Source organism: Notolepis coatsorum (genome assembly GCF_963971535.1).
Source record: "Notolepis coatsorum genome assembly, chromosome: 1".
Classification (NCBI taxonomy): Eukaryota; Metazoa; Chordata; class Actinopteri; order Aulopiformes; family Paralepididae; genus Notolepis; species Notolepis coatsorum.
Genome location: NC_140165.1, coordinates 144,489,853 through 144,514,593, shown reverse-complemented (window position 1 = coordinate 144,514,593; position 24,741 = coordinate 144,489,853). Strand labels below are relative to the sequence as shown.

The window sequence follows — 24,741 nt, the reverse complement described above, 5'->3', positions numbered from 1 at the left end:
AATCCAAACTTCAAATAACCACACTTTCAACCATTTTCGGCTTGCCATTGCCTGACTGCTTTGTTGTTGAATCAAGTCAAATCCTAGGTAAGCGTATATTGTGCGTATGAACGTTGACATGAAAAAAAAAAAAAAAAAGCATCATGCTAATCTTGAGCATGGAGATGAGAAGACTCGGATCATAAAGACTGCACTAAAGTTTGTATGCAACGACATCGCCATGGTCGATCTAGACCCAAAGTCATAACCCACAGCACACAGTATGACTGACATCCAGAGTCAGCTGGCTCTTGTTCCTGAGAGTCTTCAGATGTTCCTGAGGCCAATAGTGAAGACCGACGAAAGAGTAGCCATTTGGGGGCAGAACTTTATAAAGGCTTGTCGGCCTCGACCAGGAGTTTTGCCATACCAGATGGGGCTTGCCATACAACTTGATCATAGATTTGGGTCAAAATGGATGCTCAACAAGTTACACCAGCTGGGATTCACAGAGTCGTATTCTGAGACACAAAACTACAAATACTGTTTCCTTAATGACAGGAATGGAGATGGCATCCAAGATACTTCTGATACTCTACCATTGTGGAAGAAACTGATGAGCAGATCGATGATGAGGTTGCGGTTGAGGATCTATCATTTATGACAGCCAGTGGAAGTGAAACTAGCCATGACAATGGGGAGGCCATGGAGGTTGGGGAAACAACTAATGTATTCACTCAGTTTGTCTGAGACAAAACCTGAGCTCAAAACCAAGCTAAAAACCCACCTGTTCACACTTGCCTTCACGCAACACGGCCCCGCTCCCAAGTAGCCCACCCCTTTTTCAATTTTATTTCTTATTTTTTTTCCATCCTTTCCTTGTACAGCGTCCTTGAGTCTGAGAAAGGCGCTTCTCTCTTAAAATCCAATCTATTATTATTATTATTATTATTATTATTATTATTATTATTATTATTATTATTATTATTATTATTATTATTATTATTATTATTATTATTATTATTATTATTATTATTATTATTATTATATAGATTTAAACATTGTCTCTATTCAGGGAAACACTCCTTTCCATTCAATAGGTTGGATCAAAGTCACCTCTCCGGCACCATCTTTGCCAGATCCCCAGACAACAGCAGTTGTCCACAGAGTGAAGTTGAAGGCACTTGACAAGGCTAAGATCCTGAGAGGAGCTGAAGTGAAGATTCTTCCATTCACCAACAGAACAAGGACAGGGATAAACACCATCACATTTCTTCCCATTACTGAGCTTGCCTCTTCTGTGACACAAGACCAGCTACTCCTCACTCCGGGCGATACACTCTGGGCAGCAGGGTGGGTGATCAAATGAGGACTTTCATGGAGAAGGTAGCTGATGGGAAGATGGGAGCCAGACACACAGATCCAGTAGTGGCACTGTTTGAACAGCGGTTTGAAGACACGGCCACCTGTGCTGCATTGTTGGCAGGATGCTGGACATCTACTTTCGAATTTAAATATAAAGAGTGGGCGTGGCCTTTTTTCAACCAAGGAATGATTTTAGTGAAAAATGCATGATTGCAATCAACTCAGAATCATGAAAAACCCCTAGTTTGATCCCTCACAAGTTACCCAAGGCCAAACAGAAAATCTTTGATTTTTCGAAGATCTGTATTCTGTACCTCAACTTTGAGCAGTTGTTACGAAAAAACATACAGGATTTGAACTTCAACTTTTTAGTACATCTTACTGAAATTGAAATTGATTGGTAAGGATTTAGTTAGCAGATTTTCATATATTTCCCTTACTATAAGGAAGGACAGAATAAACAGTATTCCAAATTCTTCTGCAGTCAGAAACCTTTGCTTTTGTCATAAATAGCGAGTGGTTGTTTAAGTTCAACTTAATTTGTCCCAGAAGGGTAAATGGTTCCACAGAAAACATTAAATCACTTTTAGTAAGAGTTAACACAGACACAGTAGCACTGCAGCAATGAATCAGCATTGCTGTCAAAACGGCAAACGGCAATAAGTACAACACACTGATTCATGACTAGACATCATGTCGGCTTAACTGACCATCCACCTACACATAATGTGACCAGGGTCAACATCTTAATCAACATACATCATCAGCATCACCATCCAGCGGCGACGACGCAATCAAAGAATCGTTCTAAACATCATGGTCCTATCTGTACATACCTGCAATGAGCAAGCTGCTACTACTACAAGTTCACGCTAGTGTATTAAGTGTGTCATGGGTTGTGCTGCAATGGAATTGGAATTATAATGCTATGTGTTGCTGTTCACCCAGGTGAGCACAGACTGGGTAGGGTCCCTTAGTTTAAGGCCATCATATCGTATTGTATTTTGTCCCAATTAGTTTTATACTAACTCTAATGCTTGTTTGGTCTGTTATGCTCTATTGTATGTGTGCACTGCATGCCTTTGTGTCACTGACTGGCTGGGCGTGTTGCTTGTTTTTTTAACACTCAAAAGGAGCCAGAGGAGCAATATTCACTGTTTGGGGAAGTCTTTCCAGACACGTTCCGCGTCTCCCGTTGTCAGGATGAAGAGATCGCTGCGCGCCGGGTTGCTCGGAAGAGCCACGAGTCCCCCGTCCCCATGGAGATGGACCCGCTGTTCGACATGGACGTCCTGATGTCAGAGTTCTCGGACACGCTGTTCTCCACGTTAGCCTCGCACCAGCCCATACCGTGGCCCAACCCCAGGGAGATTGGTGAGGGACTTGAAAGAATTGATTATCAAATGTACCTACTTGCCTAATACCTAATGACCCAAACTAACTGGCTTCTCCTCGTCCTCCCCTGTCTGACCTCTGTCTCTCATAGCTCATGCAGGCAATGCTGACATGATCCAACCAGGACTCATCCCATTGCAGCCAAACCTGGACTTCATGGACTCCTTTGAACCACTACAAGGTGGTACTGATAAGGCACAAGCTGTAGCTTCAATAGCACCCCCATACACACACACACACACACACACACACACACACACACACACACACTAATCACGCACTTTTCTTCCTTACAGGAACCAAGAGCACAATGTAACATTGATGTTTTAGTAACTCTACTACAGCAGTTGGCATATCCTACCACTTGGACAAAGTAGCCTAGTGTGTTTTTACTAACCTCTAGCTAACATAGAGACTCTTGTTCCAGACTTATTTCACAGCCTCCGTCAGCCCATCTTCCCCTCGTTTTCCCCCACTGCACCGTCTGTCTCCCCTCTACCCAGCAGCAGCACTCAGTCACAGGTAAACCCCCAACCCAACCCATAGAGACCTAATGCACACCCCCACCTTGACCCCACACACCAGAGTACACGTTTAGATTTGCATCTACTGTGTTTTCCAACTGGATTTCAGCTTGCTGAATTCACCTTTTAATACCAATTTGCATTCATTAAACTATACATAAGCCTAATCGGAACAGCATGATCTTGATGTTTTTTAATTCAAACAATTTAAAGGGGAGATGAAGCATTGAACAATGTGATCCTAGTTTGTTTGTTGTGTACCTTGTGTAAGACAGGGTTCTATAATAAAATGTGAAATCCTGCTTATTTGTCTGAAAAATCAAATATAATTTCCCTGTTTTCGCCATGGGCGGCGCCATTTTGTTGCTGACGTCACGGTGTTGGTTTGGTGTATACACTGCTGGTTAGCTGCCTATAGTGAACATGGATTGTCGGGTCAGTCAGTAAATAAAATGTTGCCTACAAAACAACGGGACCGCGGTGGTTCTTTTTGTATTGCTCCTGGCTGTTCAAACTAATTTTACTGTGTGAAAGAGGGAGGAAAGTTGGTTAATTTCCACAAACTACCAGTGAAAAAAACAGTGTTGTTGGCACGTTGGCTCAGGCTGGCTGCACTCAGGCGGCGCGATCAGCCTGGTCTTCTGGACAAACCTCCCACCCCCAACAACATAATCCGAGGCAATGAAGTGTTCGCTGGAGATCTTCATTCCCTGTCCAACAGGCTGATCGCGCCGCCTGAGTGCAGCCAGCCAACGTGCCAATAACACTGTTTTTTTCACTGGTAGTTTGTGGAAATGAACCAACTGTCCTCTCTCTTTCACACAGTAAAATTAGTTTGAACAGCCAGGAGCAATACAAAAAGAACCACGCGGTCCCGTTGTTTGGTAGGCAACATTTGACTGACCCGACAGTCCATGTTTACTATGCAGCTAACCAGCAGTGTATACACCAAACCAACACCGTGACGTCAGCAACAAAATGGCGGCGCACATGTTCATAAATGCTACATAAATGGACATTACAAATCGTTTTTTCTTAGAAACGCCTTATTTTTATAACGTGATTTTTTTCTGTGGTTTATCTAAATACTAATTTGATGCTATGACTATGTTTATATCGCTATGCTTCATCTCCCCTTTAAGACATTTACAAATTTGAATAGGTGTGTCCTAAAGGTGAAAAAAAAAAGTAGTTTCACCTTTGAAAATGTTACTTACGTTCCCCAAAATACAAATCAGCTGGATTGAAAACAATAGACTGTTAACATTCAATTTGAATCGGTAGACAGAAGAAAAACACAACATGTTTGCAGTGATTAATTCTTTCATGGCTATCCTATAGATGTGTAAAATAGGCATATTGTATCCGTGCTAGGGATGTGCCTGAGTAATGTTTTCTCAGATCGAGTACTCGCATGAATTACTTGAGTAATTGTCACAAAGAAAAATCAAGCACCCTCAAGCACGAGTTCAGTTGAAATGGCGAGTACTCATGTAATGGATTACTCATGCCCATCCCTAATCCTTCCCTTCACAGATGAGAGGTAGGGCTGGTCAATATATTGATATATTCATCATATATCGTCAATCAGTGTAATCATATAGTTATATATATATATACATATAGGGCTCAAAATGTACTTTTCCACTTGTGGCACTGGTGTAACCAACTTTCTCACACATTTTAGTTTGTTTGTTTTGGCTACGCAATATTCATGACCTTACGTGCTGATGACTAGTCATCTTTATTTCTTTTTTTAATGTTTTTCTTTTCTTTACAGGTGAACTCTTTTAGAAAAATAAATATAAATTAATAATATCTGTCATGAAGGGGAGTTCCTCTTTCAATATAGGCAGTGTTGAACCTGATGACCATTTCATTCTTCTCTGTTGAACGATTACTTTCGTCTCTCTCCGCTGAAAAGCAATAGAGGAGCTCAGTGTTTTGAGTAATGTGTCTGTCCTACAGAATGCAAAGGACGATCAGTATCTATATAGCTGTTCCCTGTGGAGGAAGACATGAGAGTACCATGAGACCTTGGTTTGCTTTGCTGCTTAAGTGACGCATTCACTTGGGCACGGAACAGGAGTCATTTTATACATTTGAACTGGGACCGGGACAGAGTCACAAGGATCAGGACGGGAGAATGACTCGGCTAGTAGTTACCTGCCTGCTCTCTCCTCCTCTCCTCCTCTCCTCCACTCCTGTGTCAAGATTGTAGTTACCTGCCTGTTCGCTCCTCCTCTCCTGTGTTAGACTGGAGTTACCTGTAGTTACCTGGCTGCTCTCTCCTCCTCTCCTGTGTCAGAATGTAGTTACCTGGCTGCTCTCTCCTCCTCTCCTGTGTCAGACTGTAGTTACCTGGCTGCTTTCTCCTCCTCTCCTGTGTCAGACTGTAGTTACCTGCCTGCTCTCTCCTCCTCTCCTGTGTCAGACTGTAGTTACCTGGCTGCTCTCTCCTCCTCTCCTGTGTCAGACTGTAGTTACCTGGCTGCTCTCTCCTCCTCTCCTGTGTCAGACTGTAGTTACCTGGCTGCTCTCTCCTCCTCTCCTGTGTCAGACTGTAGTTACCTGGCTGCTCTCTCCTCCTCTCCTGTGTCAGACTGTAGTTACCTGGCTGCTCTCTCCTCCTCTCCTGTGTCAGACTGTAGTTACCTGGCTGCTCTCTCCTCCTCTCCTGTGTCAGACTGTAGTTACCTGCCTGCTCTCTCCTCCTCTTCTGTGTCAGACTGTAGTTACCTGGCTGCTCTCTCCTCCTCTCCTGTGTCAGACTGTAGTTACCTGGCTGCTCTCTCCTCCTCTCCTGTGTCAGACTGTAGTTACCTGGCTGCTCTCTCCTCCTCTCCTGTGTCAGACTGTAGTTACCTGGCTGCTCTCTCCTCCTCTCCTGTGTCAGACTGGAATTACCGTGTGAATTGTTTCAGTTTGCATGTTTCCTTGAATGTGGATATTTAGATTTTTGTTTTTTGACTACGCAAAGTTTGTCAAAAGTCACATTAACAAAGAAAAGTCCCTGATGAAGGTATCCTGATGAAGGTTGTTATTATTATTTTATTATAATTATTAAAATTGTATGTAAGTGAACACAGTGTGCGGGACTTTTCTTTGTTAATGAGACTACGCTAAATGAACAGTACTCCACCCAGGGAGGGGCAGAAGGTAATTATAGATAAAGATAAGAAAGATAAGCCGATACCTAGTGCAATATGTCAAAATAATTGTACAATAAAATAGATTAAAACATACTCTTACAATAAAATAGATTAAAACATACTCTTACAATAAAATAGATTAAAACATTTTCTTACAATTAAGTAAATTACATGTGTCATAACTTAACTGCAGCTTCTATACAAAATAAATTACTGGGACGTTAATCTTAATCTTTTCTTCACTTTACTGAGTGACCTCAAAATTCTTTACATGCTAATCACTATTTTCTTGTAGGAATACTGTGCACCACTTATGAACATGTCTAACCTCTAAGTGTTTACTTTCAGTTATTATCAAGAACTAAGCATTCTGGGCCTTGTAGGCGACATCTATTCTGTTAAGTGACCAATATTGCCATCCAGCGGCTATTAGGTAATTTTCTTGTACAGTGCATAAATCAAACAAATTAAAAAGATAATTCAATTAATTCATGTCCAATTGTGATAAAGCTACATAAAACACATACAATAACATGACTGCATATCTTTGTTTTTAAGCATTACATTTCCCCCCCACTCACAATAATGCAAATATGAACTTGCACTTTGAAAATAAAAGTCACATAAACAACTATTTTAACTCTAATTCAACAATTAACAACTAATTAAATTAATTGGAAATTGCAGTTACCCATGCTGTCCAATACAATGAGCATCAAGTGAATTAATGTGATTTTCCTATGCAAATATCATGACATAATCAATATTGAAAATAATCTGATTATTGTTTTTCAATATTGCCCAGTCCTGATTATTAAACCAGTCTAGCCATAAGATTTCCCCCCTGCTGGACTCTGGCCCAAATTATTTAAAGTTTTTCTGATTTTCATAATTTCTTACCAGGAACTCCACCTCATACACACTGGGCTTTATTCCTACGTCATAATGCACTGCTAGCTAGTGTTTAAGTGTTTATTCTCTTTTCGCTTCTCATGCATCGCCAGGTGCAGCTAATATCCTCCATGCACCTCTCAGCTGACCATATCAACCCCCCCGCCCCCCTGCCCATCACCACTCCCATGGCCAGTCAAACCTCTGGGACAGGAAGGGGCGATCCCTCCTATGTGGAAAACTACATGCCTCTCTTCCCCGAGCAGGTGGCTTCCGGTGCTCAGACAGCAGTCTCCTCCATCGCGCAGGCCTTAGCCCACCCCCCACTGCCACTCTGCCTCCCGGGTCACGACATGGGCGCAGCGGGGGCCCTGGCTCCTTCGCCCTTGGACAGTGCAGTTCCATCTGTTATCACACACACAGCCTCCTCCACTGTGACGCCCACCGATGCCGCCGCCACCACCACATTCAGCCACGGCTCGGATTATGCGTGCCCGTCCCCCGCACAACCTCATCCACCCGCCCACCTCCAGCCACTGCCACCGTCGCCCGTCGGACAGCTCCAGCACCCCCAGACCTTTGCCCTGCCACGACCCATTCAGCCCTCCGGCACCAACAAAAAGCGTCACGTGCAAAGGATTGTTCCCGCTAACACTCTCCCATCCTCTCACCTCATCCTGACCGGTATGTTACTCATCTCCAGGTAGATATTCATTATTTTATTTAGAGAACTAGTAGAGTTATTTTCGCTTACGAAAGAAAACACCCATTTGCTGAAAGGGTAAATAATATGCCTTGTAGGTCATACTGTTACAATTGCCGAACAGTATTCTTGGGAATTCGTTTACTTGCCATATCTCCCTGAGAAAGACGTCAAAGAAATCAGAAACACAGGAGTATAGGGTCAGCCATTTTATAGCATTCCTGGAGCAGAAACTCCATTGAAAGTAAAAAAAATAGTGCACCGTTCTGCCACAGGGCACACTGCATTATCGAGACACCCCTAAGAGGATCTGGCCGGTAATGCACTTTTCAGAATTCGAAGAGGAGGCTAGATCTGCAGTGCAGCTCGGTGACATTGAGTAGATTATTACAATGGAATAAAAGCCAAAACAACCTTGCCACGGACATGTCTGTGGTTGGTCCTCAACCGTTGGATTCGAAACACGGATTTATCCGTGGTTGGCCCCGAAACGGTTAACATAGAATAGAATAGACTTTTAATTGTCATTGCACAGTATACAACGAAATTTCAGGGGAGCTCCCACAGACCGTAGTACATATATACATACATGAACACATAACACTGTACATAACAGAATATTTTAAATAATAAAGTGCATAATGGGTGGTAATCAGAGATTATCAAGTGCAGTGGTAAGTGCATGGTGCACGTGAGGGGGACAGTCAATGAGTATTTAACAGTCTAACTGCTTGGGGGAAAAAGCTGTTCTTAAATCTTGTACTCTTGGCATGTATGGACCGGTATCTCCTTCCTGAGGGAAGGAGTTGGAAGAGGTGATGTGCTGGGTGCGACTGGTCCTTGATGATACATTTGGAGCGGTGGAGGCAGCGGGAGGTGAAGACGGAGGTGATGTTTGGTAGAGGAGTCCCGACGATCCTGCCTGCCGCCTTCACCACCCTCTGTAGAGCCTCATGGTGTTTATCTTCTCATGACATTTAAAGGAAAACTCCAACATTTTGAGAAATTAGCTTATTTGCCATCTACTCTGGAGTTAGACAAGAAGATACATACCTTTTTCTTCTCTGTGCATGCAGTAGGAGTAGGAAGACGTTGGGAACTAGGCTAATGGAGGAACCTACTTCCAGTGACTGATGCTAAGCTAGGCTAACGGTGAGTGTCTTCCTACTCCTACTGCATGCACAGAGAAGAAAAAGGGTATGTATCTTCTTGTCTAACTCCAGGGTAGATGCCAAATAAGCAAATTTCCCAAAATGTTGGAGTTTTCCTTTAAGATAACAGGGTACCATGTTTTCCTTACAATAACAACCTTTGGGGTATAAACTAACATAAACGTACATAAGTGCGTATGTCTCCTGGGGCGGATACGTGGCGTAGTGGGCAAGGCGCTCGCCACGATTGACGGAGACGCTGGGCTTGCCTGTTCGAGCCCAGCGCTCCACATTGCTTTCAGTTTAGCTGGTCGTTCATACTAATGCACATTGGCCGTATTAGGGGGTGGGAAACTGATGGGTGGGGATCGGGCGTTGTGGACAGCGACTCCTACAGTCGGTTGGTGCGCCTGCGCAGTAGAATCAGGAAGTGTCGGGGGCAGCGTGAGCCTCCCACGCGTTACTCCTCGCCACTGAGAGATCGAGCTGCGCAGGTGAAAAGATGCGACTGCTGTTACCTCAAGTACCGGAGGGGACTTGTGCTATGTATGACTTAGTCCACATTGCAGCCGGCTTGTGGGAGGCAAGAAACAGCGTTCGTGACAGGGGAGGGTTGAATTGGATGATACGAAATTGGGATGGGAGAAAATATAGAAATGGGAGAAAAAGTGGATCCAAAAAAAAAAAGTGCGTATGTCTCCTATATCTCAACAGTTCGTTAGATGGAAACTAACAGACCTTTGACCTCTTCACATGGAAGAGACAAAAAGATAGTATAGAAATGATTATGGATATGATATAGATATTATATAGATATGATATTGTCAGATGTGTAGAATTCACATACTCACAGATGCAAAACTAAGATGCTAATGACATTTTGCAGTCCTCCTGACCAGTGCTATTTGTCCTCTCAGCCCCCTTCCCGGGGCATCCCAACGCTGTGATCGTTGCACCGACACCTCTGAAAGCAGACGTGGTCCCTCCGGCCGGCGTGGTCATTGCATCGTCGAGCCTCGGAGGGGTACGCTTGCTTTATCTGAGCCCAAAATGAAAAGCTGTTCTCGCTGCTTTTGTTTATTTTTGGTGATGGAAGATCATTTATTTCCAATTCGGATGTAGCCAATCTTCCAATTTTTACCAACAATACAGATGTATTAGAAACCATTTGCAGTGTTAACATTGTGTGCCACTTCATCATCCATTATAGATGCTGTTTGTTACTGTTTGTTTAGTTTCTGCTTCTTTTTGTGGTAATGAAATACGTTTTTTGCAAACTGTTTTTAGTAGTCTATAAAGAAAAATGTATGTTTTTTTTGTTAGATTTTTCTTTTAAAGCAACACTTTTCTCCCTCTACCTGCACATTGAAAACACACACTCTGTTGTCAGTAGCTTAGTCAAATCACTTTGAGATCAAAGAAATGTATTTTGTCCAGTCAAAATGATCATAAACTAAGCTAAGAGCCACAGTTGGTACTACATGCTAAGTGTCATTCTCTCGATTCTAGATTTGATCAACCCCATTATTTAATTGTGCTTCTCCCCCGACAGGCTCCTGGGTTTCATATCCTGCCTCAGACACACAAGTCTCCCCAGTTGATAGTCCCCAAAGAGGAGACCAGCCACAAGAACCAAAAACCCACCACTAGTGCTGGTGAGACACTTTGCACTTTTCTTTTCTTTTTTTGGAGTCCTGTCCGCGTGTACCACTTCCGCAACGGATTTGATTTCCGGGGTTGGCCTGATTGGCCACTAAGCCCACGTGACCCTACGCTGGCCCGCCCCCCTTGCCCCGCTTACGCCTGAGAGTCACACACCAGCTAGCGGCAGCCAGAGAGCCTTGCTACTACTAGCCGAGTGATGAATGAAGCTCTATCTGTTTCACCTAACAGCACTATTGCTCCGTGATCATAGCCATCCATCTCTAAAGCTAACCACTATTTGTAAAAGCCACAACCACGTTACCATATGTAATAATGTAAATCATTGTGTCGTTGTACATATTGTGTACACCGTTAGAAGCTAACGCAGCTTAGCCTGGTAGCTATTGTTGTGCTAACAACATCCGATGTAGAAGGCATAGACGCAGGTCGCTTGTTGGCCGGCATGAGTGCCCGATTTGGGGTGGTTCTCTCCTCTTTGTGTGCCTTTGTCCTTGCGGGTGTTCTGCCGGGGGAGCTTGTGGATGCGACAATAGTGGTGGTTGTAGGGTGTTTGAGCTTGTAGCTAGTGATGTGACGTTTGAAGCGAGGCTTCGGAGCTTGTGTCGGGTTACTCGGGTAATTCAGTTTTTTTATGTGGAGCCTGTATCGAGGCGTGTATCAGGTGACGTACTGATGACGTCCGAAGCCTCGGTCCGCGTCACTGATTCAGGAAATGGCTTCGGGGTTGGTGCGCAACACAATGTGTCGACATAGGAATTCATTACGAGTTTCTTTGCGTTGGAGAATCCCGTGGAGTACTGGGAAAGACAAATAAATGTGTATCCTAATAATCCCAACATATATATAACAGATGGTAGCGCGAGGCACTGTCAGTCACGATGGACTTCAAGCGTTGTGACTTGACTGGCGAGTAGCGCTACTGCGAGTTAAACTCACTCCACTTAAAAAGACACACTTTACACGTCATTGAGTGTGAATTCACCTTGGTGTAGCGGTCTGTGCTGTCACCTGTCGCCCGTGTCGCGGCAGACCCGGGTTCTAAACTCCCTCGGGGCATCGAAGTTAAACACAAAAAGGTGACGATATCAGCTCCGTTACATATAAACTTGCTGTAATGTCTAACTTGCTGTGCCTAATCTGATCACATCTGTATGATCCAAATGCAGGACGGCATGTCGATTTTGAGTTGCTTTTTCTGAATAGAAATGAATGAAGCAAGAACTTTCTTTTCTGTCCCTGCTATCATTCTGTTAGAAAAACACACTATATTAAATAATAGAATGTTGTAGTAACACAAGCACTTTCTCCTCTGTCCCTGCTATCATGCTGTCAGAAAAACAGACACTATTATTTGTTTATTGGCATCATCATCACATCATCACATCAAAGCTTCAGACACCAAAGCCATGGTATTATTATAATCACGCAGCCTGTTCTACATTTATTGTCCACTTGATGGCACAGTAGAGCAAATACACCATGAAGCTTCAACACATGTGTGGCACTATTGGATGGAAAGCCTCAATGCTTCATGAAGCTTCATCTCGCCATCACTACTTGTAGCCTAGTTAGCTCGCAGCTATCGTTAGCTTCTAACGCAACGGTGTATACACAATATGTACAACGACACAATGATCAAACACCTTATAAATACTAAAAGAAAGGTTGAGATCCAAGGCAGCTCTACAATTTTTTAAAAAGCCTTTATTTATTGGCTTACATTATTTAGAAAAATCTTTTTTTAAAACCGACATGTTTCGGCCTACATGGCCTTCTTCAGGGTGTTGTAGCTGTGACAAAAACAATACTGTGACTAAATAGAGGAAAAAAGGAAAAAACATAACTCAGGGAGTGACTAATTACAATGGGGGACAGCTGGTCCCAATTAAATGAAGGCAAAGCAACATTCTCAACTTGAGTTGAAGAAATATACAATAGTACTAAATAGAAATAAACATTTGTATATTATATAAGTGTATATATACACACAAACTCAAAATATTATAACAACATAAAGAAATGAGTCAAAACAAACATAGAATAGATCAATAATAATATAAACAATTATCAAAAATTATCAAAAAACAACAAGTAATTGAGTAATGCAAGACAAAAAATAATAATACTATAATGTAATCTACTTAGCCTATAAAAGAGTGAGGTGGCCTGTAGTCTATCGATCCAGCGACTTTCTTTCTGGTTTAGAATTCTTTGTCTATTTCCTCCTCTAGACGTGAGCGGAACACTGTCAATTCCGATAGCTGTAAATAAAGCAGAGGTACTATGGTGAACTTCATGAATATGTTTAGCCATTGCATAATCCATGTTGTTAGTTTTGATAGCATATTTATGATCTGCCAGTCGATCAAGTAGGCGGTGTTTCGTACGACCAACATAAAAAGAGTCACATTTGGAACAAGACAGTATATAAATAACATGTGTCGTTTGACAATTAATAAAGCTGTTAGAAGTATATGTCTGTTTTGTAACTGGGTGGGTAAAACCTTTTGATCGTATCACCACATCGCATTGTTTGCAGTGACCACATCTATACGTTCCTATAGGAGGCTTTGGTAACCATGTAGATTTGACATCTGCCGGTAGATGGCTTCGTACTAATTTATCTCCGAGATTGGGAGCTCTCCTAAATGTACAGAGGGGCGGGTCAGGGAATATGTTAGACAGGGCCTCATCACATTGGATCAAGCTCCAATTCTTTTTAATTATATTGCGAACAGCAAGGGCTTTAGTACTATAAGTGGTAGAGAAAAACACCCTATCGGTTTTCTCTTTCAGTGTCTTTCTTTTTAAGAGGGAGTCGCGTTCTACAGTAGCGGCTTCAGATATTACGGAACATTGTTGATCAAAGTAGAGGGATGGAAGCTTTCTGCATGTAAAATAGTGATCAACAATGTTCCGTACGGCCAATTTAAAAGAGTATGTAGAATCTGCCACTTATAGTACTAAGGCCCTTGCTGTTCGCAATATAATTAAAAAGAATTGGAGCTTGATCCAATGTGATTAGGCCCTGTCTAACATATTCCCTGACCCACCCCTCTGTACATTTAGGAGAGCTCCCAATCTCGGAGATAAATTAGTACGAAGCCATCTACCGGCAGATGTCAAATCTACATGGTTACCAAAGCCTCCTATAGGAACGTATAGATGTGGTCACTGCAAACAATGCAATGTGGTGATAAGATCAAAAGGTTTTACCCACCCAGTTACAAAACAGACATATACTTCTAACAGCTTTATTAATTGTCAAACGACACATGTTATTTATATACTGTCTTGTTCCAAATGTGACTCTTTTTATGTTGGTCGTACGAAACGCCGCCTACTTGATCGACTGGCAGATCATAAATATGCTATCAAAACTAACAACATGGATTATGCAATGGCTAAACATATTCATGAAGTTCACCATAGTACCTCTGCTTTATTTACAGCTATCGGAATTGACAGTGTTCCGCTCACGTCTAGAGGAGGAAATAGACAAAGAATTCTAAACCAGAAAGAAAGTCGCTGGATCGATAGACTACAGGCCACCTCACTCCCAGGTTTAACTGATTCCATAGACAATTAGACATGGTATCATTTTTATAGGCCAGTAGATCACTTTATTTATTTATTGTATTTATACATTGTTATTTATTGTATTTTGATAGACTACAGGCCACCTCTTTGCAGGTTTAAATGACTCTACGGACATACTGTCACTTTTATAGGCTAAGTAGATTACATTATAGTATTATTATTTTTTGTCTTGCATTACTCAATTACTTGTTGTTTTTTGATAATTTTTGATAATTGTTTATATTATTATTGATCTATTCTATGTTTGTTTTGACTCATTTCTTTATGTTGTTATAATATTTTGAGTTTGTGTGTATATATACTACAAATTTCTTTATTTCTATTTAGTACTATTGTATATTTCTTCAACTCAAGTTGAGAATGTTGCTTTGCCTTCATTTAATTGGGACCAGCTGTCCCCCATTGTAATTAGTCACTCCCTGAGTTATGTTTTTTCCTTTTTTCCTCTATTTAGTCACAGTATTGTTTTTGTCACAGCTACAACACCCTAAAGAAGGCCATGTAGGCCGAAACATGTCGGTTTTTTAAAAAGATTTTTCTAAATAATGTAAGCCAATAAATAAAGGCTTTTTAAAAAATTGTAGAGCTGCCTTGGATCTCAACCTTTCTTTTATAAGCGAATCCTACCCCGGATTTAATCCAAAGAGCACCTACCTGAAACAAAATAAGAGCGCTGAAGCCCTCTCCATATCCTCTGTTTTGTTACCTTATAAATACTATTGTCATGTCCATAAGTTCCCTGGCAGAATACTTGTGAGGACAAGGGTATACAAGGAGGAGAGAACCATTTTAAATCAAGTATTCATGCTGGCTAACAAGCTGGGTAGCTATGAGCTAACTAGCGCTACAAGCTCAAACACCCTACAGCCACCACTATTGTTGCGTCCACAAGCTCCCCCGGCAAAACACCCGCAAGGACAAAGGCACACAAAGAGGAGAGAACCACCCCAAATCGGGCACTCATGCCGGCCAACAAGCGACCTGCGTCTATGCCTTCTACATCGGATGTTGTTAGCACAACAATAGCTACCAGGCTAAGCTGCGTTAGCTTCTAACGGTGTATACACAATATGTACAACGACACAATGATTTACATTATTACATATGGTAACGTGGTTGTGGCTTTTACAAATAGTGGTTAGCTTTAGAGATGGATGGCTATGATCACGGAGCAATAGTGCTGTTAGGTGAAACAGATAGAGCTTCATTCATCACTCGGCTAGTAGTAGCAAGGCTCTCTGGCTGCCGCTAGCTGGTGTGTGACTCTCAGGCGTAAGCGGGGTAAGGGGGGCGGGCCAGCGTAGGGTCACGTGGGCTTAGTGGCCAATCAGGCCAACCTCGGAAATCAAATCCGTTGCGGAAGTGGTACACGCGTCCTGTCCAGTGATGCAGTGGCAAAATAAAATGTTTGGTCTCCTCTATGATCTCCAATCAACGATGATGCCAACAAATGCAATATACCATTATTTAGTTTCATTTACCCCAAAATATTCTGTGATCGGCATCAATCTGATACTGTATACAATCATAAAGATGTATATGAACTTAACAAATAAAAAGGTTGGTAAACTTGAGTTTAGGTAGGTTTACTCTACATCCTTGCTCATGTCGGTACATTGAGTTGGATGAACTGGTATACGTCTTTGATATTCTTCTGACCCCTCTTAGCATTCATCAGCATAGGTATGTGTTGTGTAATTTTTAACCTTTCTTAATTTTTGTGTTTTTATTTATTCTTATTCTGTATATTTCTAGCACGCAGTAGGCAGGGCTCAGGTCAAGGATCACCGTGTGGGTCAGACCAAGTCCCTCGTCCTCAGTCGCCCCTCAACAGCAGCTCCTCTCTCTCAAAGAACGAGTCAAATCAGGTATTTTATTTATATATTTATAATATATATATATTTATTGAAACAATTTGCACATGTGATTTCTGTATCATCTTTGTGTACATAGTTTTATCTTGTATTGTGTTTCTCGTGTATTAATTGTGAGCAGTATTTCTGCTGTTATGCAAGTGAGTTTAGGGCTGTCTGCTCAAGTGTCTGTAATACTCTCATGAAGCTGCTTTATATTTTGTCTCCAACTCTGATAGAGTCGAAGGGTGACCCATATATCTGCTGAGCAAAAGAGGCGCTTCAACATAAACATTGGCTTTAAAACGCTCTGCAACCTGGTCCCCACCCTCAAGTCCCAGTCAAATGTAAGGCCATATTTCTGTATATCCTTTATCTATAGTCAGTGGGATAGTCAAATGAAAAGGTTGTGTGTTAAAGGGGAACTATGTCCACTTTAATAATGCATGCATGTTGCTGCTATGGTCTTAAAGGAAAACTCCAACATTTTGGGAAATTAGCTTATTTGCCATCTACCCTGGAGTTAGACAAGAAGATACATACGGTACCTTTTTCTTCTCTGTGCGTGCATTGGGCTTAGGGAACAGCCGCTCCGTTAGTGTAGCTTAGCTTCATCGCTGGAAGTGGGTCAGACAAACACAGAACCGGGCAGACACTAAAGCAAATAACGAGGGCAATGACTTCCGGTCGGGGGGGTTTCAAAATAAAAGGGCGACGTCTATAGCAGCGGAAATACGTTTTTTTTTTTTTTTTTTTTTTTTTTTTTTTTTTTATATATTTTTATTAAATTTTTTGGAAGAAAAGGCACAGGTACAGGCATACAATGCACATAAAACATAAATTTAAATTATTTGCCAATTACACGCATTGGCTTGCCCCTTGCCTCATTTAAAATAAAAACTCCTACCCCCTAACCCCTGCACCAACCACCGTTGACAAAAAAATAAAAAATTATAATAATAATAATAATAATAATAATAATAATAATAATAATAGTAACCCCCCCCAACCCACCCCGTCATAGGCCTGAGAAGAAAAATAATTGAACAAAGATTTCAACAAAGACCAAACAAATTTAAAATAAAAGGAATTATACAGATATAATTAGTTATGTCCTGCTAGCTATATAGTAAAGGTCCTAACTTGATAGAGAATATGGTTCCAGCTATCTATTGTTTGATAGCTTGCACCATTTAATCTAGCTGTAGAAGGCTCCATTGTTACAACAAATACGTTTATTTTGTACATTATCTAACGTTACAACTAACCTTTAGAGGAGGAGTGGTTTGGCAATAAATAGTTCAGAGTATATTTGCTTAGAAAACGTCGAATTCAATTATTTTTTATTTCTCCACGTGGTAAATACACAGGTCACAACATGTTTACAGGAACGTTTTGGAGTTGTATTTGGAGTGTATTTCGTGACTGTAGGGCACTGTAGGGAACGTCAGGGTACAAGTCTGACCCACTTCCAGTGATGAAGCTAAGCTACGCTAACGGAGCGGCTGTTCCCTAAGCCTAATGCACGCACAGAGAAGAAAAAAGTATGTATCTTCTTGTCTAACTCCAGGGTAGATGGCAAATAAGCTAATTTCCCAAAATTTTGGAGTTTTCCTTTAAGACATTACAAAATGTGAGGGCCCACAACTCCATGCCAACCCCCAAGAAATGTTGTTTTAAATCTCAGACTTATGATGTCATCAGGTATACAATCTGAAGCTTCTCCATAGACAATTTATTTGGAAAGATATAGAGAACACTGAGAACACGTTTTTTTTATTGATTGATTGATCTTTATTTGTCTCGAACACAACAAATCACAGTAAAGACCAAATGTAAACATAAACAAATGAGGCTGTCTTCATCCATAGAAAAACAAACAAGGATGCGTTTGAGAAGGGCAGAAGGACGCACAGCTTATCTAGTCCTGCCCCTTTTTTACAATATCATAACATTTAAAATAAAACTCTCTTACTACCTAAAAGAGTAAAATAATAGGTTAAAATAAAAGGTTAAACAAACCATTTTTTATTTTGAAGAAATCAAAACATTCCCTGAAAGCAACTATCTATAGTTCCTCAGTTCTGCATTTGTCGATCAGTGTTTTTTTTTTTTTTTACATCTATTTTTGAACTGCAATTGTATTGCTCTGTTTCGTTTCCACTTGTAGTCCATTCCATAAAGCTACCACATAACCTGGCGGCTACGTGGTGTAGTGGGCAAGGCACTCGCCACGAAATGCTGGAGACGCTGGGCTCGTCAGTTCGAGCCCAGCGCTCCACATTTGCTTTCAGTTTAGCTGGTCGTCCACAGTAATACACATTGGCCGTATTACGGGGAGGGAAACTGAAGGGTGGGGATCGGGCGTTGTGGACAGCGACTCCTACAGGTCGGTTGGTGCGCCTGCGCAGTAGAATCAGGAAGTGTCGGGGGCAGCGTGAGCCTCCCACGCGTTACTCCTCGCCACTGAGAGATCGAGCTGCGCAGGTGAAAAGATGCGACTGCTGTTACCTCAAGTACCGGAGGGGACTTGTGCTATGTATGATTTAGTCCACATTGCAGCCGGCTTGTGGGAGGCAAGAAACAGCGTCCGTGACAGGGGAGGGTTGAATTGGATGATACGAAATTGGGATGGGAGAAAATATAGAAAAAATGGGAGAAAAAGTGGATAAAAAAAAAAAAAGCTACCACATAACCTTAAATGCACATGTTCAGGGGCGGAGCTAGGGGGTGGCTACCTGGGCTCAAGCCCCGGATGTATTCTGAAAAGCCCTGAATCTATTTAAATTTTTTTTTTTTTTTTTTTTTTTTTTTTACATTTCATTGTTACATGAAAATATGTTTGCACCAGATTTAGCAGAAGCTAATTTCCATCTGTGGTCTATCCAGCTGCTAACTATTTGAGTGAGTTAAGTCTTGGTGTTATGGTAGACTCAGACCTAAGCTTTAAATCACAATCAACAAGTTGACAAAAACTTAATTCTTCCACCTTAGAAACATAGCTAAAGTACGGCCATTTATAAATCAAAAGGACGCTGAAAACCAGATCCATGCCTTTATCTCAAGCCAACTCGACTACTGTAATGCACTCCTTACCGGCCTCCCGAAAAAATACGATGATAACTATTTTATTGCAATGCACTATTGCATTATTTTATTCTATTTTACTAACTATTTTATTGCACTGCACTATTTTACTTTGTATCAGTGAATCATAGACGCCTGGCCATAAGAGCATTCGGAGCATTTCTGCTCTCCCACTATTGAACATGGGGGAGCAAAGGTATGATCTTGCTCCACCACTTTTTGATTATATGAAAAATATGATATATCCCCCCCAATATATAAATCTAATCATAACTACGTTATGGTTAACTGAGTTTTATAGTGAAAAGAGCAGCTTTATTGGTCAAGATTGAAGGCTCTATATTGCAGGAAATTGCACGTACAGGTTCATTAAATTCAAAAAAAATCTGTCGTGGATGACCCCCTCCAAACCACCCATTGCCTGCCCCAAAAAAAAAAAAAAAAAAAAGGGGGGGGGCCCATCTGGGCTAAGCCCCGGATCTCCTACAATCCTAAATCCGCCCCTGGTTCAGATTATACAGGAACATTTTCTATTTCAGATCTTAGAACACTACTATAGAATAAAACTAATTTGGGTATAAAGAAAGAAAATAAACATTCTGTGGGTCCGCAAAATCAAACTCATTCATTATCAGTGGAGCAGCTCTAGCCTTTATACCTAATGACATCACAAGTTTGAATCTTGTTTTTCTGGTCTCTGGCTTTGGGAGAAAGTAGCTCAATCATGTTCACAAATATTTATTGACCTTTCCAAGGCCATGGAAATAACATATTGGAATTAATAATTTGGGTGTTTAATGTATATGAGGGAGAAGGCCATGGTGTTGGGTTCTGAAAATGTGGTGTGAAAAGGGAAACCATGTGTGGGCTTCTTAACACATCTATTACGTTATCATTGACAATTAGCAGGCTCGATGTCGAGTCAATGTAACATAATAAGGAGACGGTAGCCAAAGTAATCACAAAGAATATTTAATGAATAATTACCATGGTTTTGGAATAAAGAAGAAACTAAAGTAATGACAAACAAGAACACATACTGCACAGACGGGATCAGCATCAGACAAAGGGAAGAGACAGAATACTTATACATGAGGGAATGACAAGACAAGACACACCTGGGTTAATTACAAATGGGTACAGCTGGAGGGAAAAACGATAAGGACTACAAAACCATGACAGGGAACTACAACTAGACACGACACATCACACTAGGAGCGCCTGATCAGGGCACAAAACACATAACACATACACATTCCGGAATGACACAGATATGCTTTCTGTTTATGTTGAGTTTCTTTTTAAATGCGCAATGATTTCACCATTGCGGGTACTTAACATTTTGCAACAACCTGTGACAGATTAGGTAGCCTAACCTGTGAAAGTATGGTCATGTTGATGGTCACAGTCCTCACACAGTTAACGCAGTATATGCAAGGCTTATTTGACAACAATTATCTCACATATATTTTGAGTTAATTTGTCCAAATACTTGTATGTTGACCTGAATTAGCTTGGGCTGGCTGTGACAACTGAAATTTTACCAAAATAATCGACCAAATAAACAAACACTTTAGTTATTTAGAGATTAGTTTGTACTTTTGCTGAATTTGAAATGAGTCCTTTTCTTAATCACTAATATTAGTTTATTTAGCTTACAACAATCTTGACTTGTCCTGTCCCAATAGTTGCAAGAGTGCAGTAAATACTATGCTCTGTAGTAGTGGATATCTAAATGGCTTTTCCAGTACTGCTGTGTTTATTAACTGTGTGTTCAGATCAGCAATGCAGCCACATTGCAAAAGACAGTGGATCACATTGGGAAGCTCCAGCAGGAGAGACAGCAGATGCATGATGAGGCCAGGAGACTACGAGAGGAGATCGAGGAGCTCAATGCATCCATAAAGTACTTTCAGATTCCTCTCAATTATCTTCTGACACACCTTCACACTGCATAGAAATTTTACATTTTCTTTTGTAAGTGGTTACCAGTTGTTACAGGGACAACTACGCAAACAATCCGTGCAAGGAATCCAATCTGTGATTTATAAAAAATTTTATCATATAAATGTGGGGTATATTGATTCATATACATTCTTGAAGAGTTCTGATCTGTAGATGAAAAATACACTATTTGTAACTTTGTTAACACATTCGGGGCCATTGGGATTAGACGGGCCCACTCTATACGGCCAGCATACTGTATCATAACAACCTTTCATTGTGCGTGAGGCTGTTTGTAGAGCTAAATCTATACTTTATATTATTGCTATCTGTCCATTCTCATTAAAAAAAAAACTCTATAAACCGTCCCTTCAATATGCCTTAAATAAAAAAAAGAATTCATCAATACGTTTCCATTTTATAGCGTCTTGAATATGAACGTTATAGCAGAATGTTCTGGGGTATTTCCTGGAACGCAAGATATAGGGTGCTAAGCTAATAACGTTAAATCGAATGGCATTTCGGCTATAGACTAGCTAGAGACAGTTAAAACTCAAAATGCATATTGTCGGTATCATGGTCAGCCATGAATGCATGAAAGGGGGGGGGGGGGGGGGGGGGGGGGGGGGGGAACGTAGTTTCTGATTATTGATTACCAATAACGGCATTAGCCTCAGTAGCCTCATTCGCTGACCGGGTGGATGGCTATCAAAGCAAGGCCCGACCAAGCTGAAATTGACGTCAAATCGATCTTACCTGTGGCCGGTTGGACTGCAAAAAGGATTTTCCAGTTATCGATCGCCATCTGGTAGATCCATATGTCCATTGGCTGATGCTATATTCCTTTACTCCACACTGAATTCAGCGTCCCAAAAACTATTCTAGGCGATGGGCTACACGCATAGCTTTAGGCTAACAGAAAAGCCCATTCATAATAACAATAAAAAAAACACCGGTCTGTAACAGGGAACACTGCATTATCGAGACACCACCCCTACGAGGATCTGGCCGGTAATGCACTTTTCTGAATTCCAAGAGTAGGGTAAATCTGCAGTGCCGCTCGGTGACATTGAGTAGGATATTAAAATGGAATAAAAGCCAAAACAACCTTGCCACGTATATATACGTGGTTGGCCCTTTAAGCATGGCGCCGAAACACGTCTATATATGTGGTTGGCCCCGAATGTGTTAACCCATGGTGAATCAGAATATAGATCTGGTCTACTCCAATGTTTACAAACATTACCTACGTAAACAAACCTTTTACAGGCACAAAATACAGCAAATACAATAAAGAAACTGTTGTCTAGGACAGTGGTTCCCAAACTGTGGTGCGCGCACCCCTTGTGGTGCGCGAGCGCCCTCTAGGTGGTGCGTGACATGAAAAGGCTAATGGTGGTAAATAATTTTAATTTTTTTTTTTTTTTTTTTAACAATACAATTTCATAAAAATCTTAGTCAAACCTTTAGTATTATGGATATTAAACATGCTGGCAAAGTACATGCATCCATGTTGTCATGAACATTTTAATTAAATAAAGAAATTCCCTATCCATAGTCGCCGTGGGAAGAGATAAAATAAAAAATTTAATCTGTGCACGGAGACCAGCAACAATTTTTTCTAACCGAAACCCATTGGGGGGTGCGTCAGCTAGGTCGGGAGGTGACAGGGGGTGCACGGCCAAAAAAGTTTGGGAACCGCTGGTCTAGGATATAACGGTATGCAATTTCACAATACGTTACGGTATCTACCAAAAATACCACGGTATAAATTTTTTTCCCCTTTTAACTCTTTCTCTGCCACGCTGGGAACGGGATATGGCTATGTGCTGCCACGCATTAAACCAATGGAGTCGGTCACCTTGTTTGCAGGGCTATAACTATATTCTATATTATAGCTATGGATGTAATGCTATGGCCCATTTGACATCGAGTATCTATCGTTCAAGATGTGAAAAAGAAAAAAAAATTCCATCCATACATTCCTGTTTTATACCATGGTGAATATAAGTATGGTTTTAGAGCGGTTTAGGGTAATTCCTGGGAGGCTAGTAATAGCCCGCGACGTATATTATACTTAATCCATTGGCATTTCGTCCCTATACACGCTACAATAGAAAATTCAAATGCATATGATCGGTATATAGTGTTCCACCACTGCTATACCCCGTTCAGAGCCGGCTACAAGGCTGTAGCGGCTCCACCATTGACGGGGGGCCACAAGCTCATCCAACCACGACTCCATTATACTCTATCCCGCATATAAACAAAGATCACGTGACGCCGTCGTGTCACGTGAGACAAAAAATGGACCGACCAATCAGAGGCCACGCTTCAGGACGCGCTCGAGGATACGGACTGGAATATGTTTCAAGGAAGCGCCAGTGACGTCGGCGAGTTCACGGACAGCGTTGTATGCTTCATAACAACACTCGCTGACAGTATTGTCCCCATGAAAAAGGTGCAGGTCTTCCCAAATCAGAAACCGTGGGTGGACAGTACTATCAGAGCAGCTCTGAACTCTCGCACCACCGCCTACAACCTGGGCAGAGAGTCAGGAAACATGGAGGAGTACAAGGCTACAGTCTATACTCTGCGCAAGGCTGTAAAACTTGCAAAACGGACATACCGTAATTCCTCTAATAGTAACCGGGTCTCAAATACAAGCCGGGTCTCTATTAATGGCCGGGTGCGCTCTTGAGCTAAGCAATTATAAGCCGGCCTCCTAATACAAGCCGGGTTACTAATATACTGAGCTGCATACTGAGCTAGTTACTTGATTTCACTTTGAAAACGTTGAAATGACCAGTGACCACCTGTAATTGCACTGTTTACTATTTCATACAGTACTTGGTTTCAATAAATGAACCCAGTACATTTTACTGGGTTCAAACTGACACAAAATGTTGATTTATTCATTATGATCCGTTTGAAAATTTGAAATATAGGCCTCCCTCTTATACAGGCCTCCTCCTAATACAAGCCTGGTACCCGCTACAGTTGAAACAAATACAAGCCGGGGTTACTATTAGAGGAATTACGGTATGCTGATAAACTGGAGACACAAATGGCACAAAACGACACAAGAGGCTTATGGCAGGGACTGAGGACAATAACTGACTACAAAGTCAGCGCCCCCTCAATGGGGAGCGACGATGCCTTGCTCGCGGACAAACTCAACTCCTTCTACGCTCGGTTTGGTGTAGACAGTGGCGCCGCTAGCTCAACGGCTAGTGACGTCACTGGCGCGCCGGCTGTTGTGGAGGGGGGGGGGGGCAACCGCGGGGGGGCGGGGACGCTCTCTCGTTGTCGGAACACAGTGTGAGAAGAGCATTTATGCAGGTGAACACCGGAAAAGCTGCTGGCCCAGATGGTATAACAGGACGCATACTTAAGTCCTGTGCCAACCAGCTAGCCCCTGTGTTCACCGCC

General features: G+C 41.7%; 1 protein-coding gene across 4 annotated transcripts in view; it reads left to right on the top strand.

The window, feature by feature from the left end:
• The window catches only part of mlxip (MLX interacting protein), an 81,993-nt gene that overhangs the window by 39,652 nt on the left and 17,600 nt on the right, over nt 1–24,741 (top strand). For 3 of the 4 annotated variants that reach the window (XR_014620293.1, XM_084325530.1, XM_084325528.1), the window contains exons 6-14: nt 2,478–2,718; nt 2,831–2,920; nt 3,167–3,261; nt 7,420–7,990; nt 10,078–10,184; nt 10,713–10,815; nt 16,181–16,293; nt 16,518–16,625; nt 21,144–21,271. Coding sequence is in view for 3 of the 4 variants with exons in the window: in XM_084325530.1 (XP_084181656.1) it covers nt 2,478–2,718; nt 2,831–2,920; nt 3,167–3,261; nt 7,420–7,990; nt 10,078–10,184; nt 10,713–10,815; nt 16,181–16,293; nt 16,518–16,625; nt 21,144–21,271 (1,556 nt within the window). In the remaining variant the exon portion in view is untranslated. The remainder of the gene's footprint in view (nt 1–2,477; nt 2,719–2,830; nt 2,921–3,166; nt 3,262–7,419; nt 7,991–10,077; nt 10,185–10,712; nt 10,816–16,180; nt 16,294–16,517; nt 16,626–21,143; nt 21,272–24,741) is intronic. The other variant, XM_084325529.1, reaches the window with a different exon arrangement.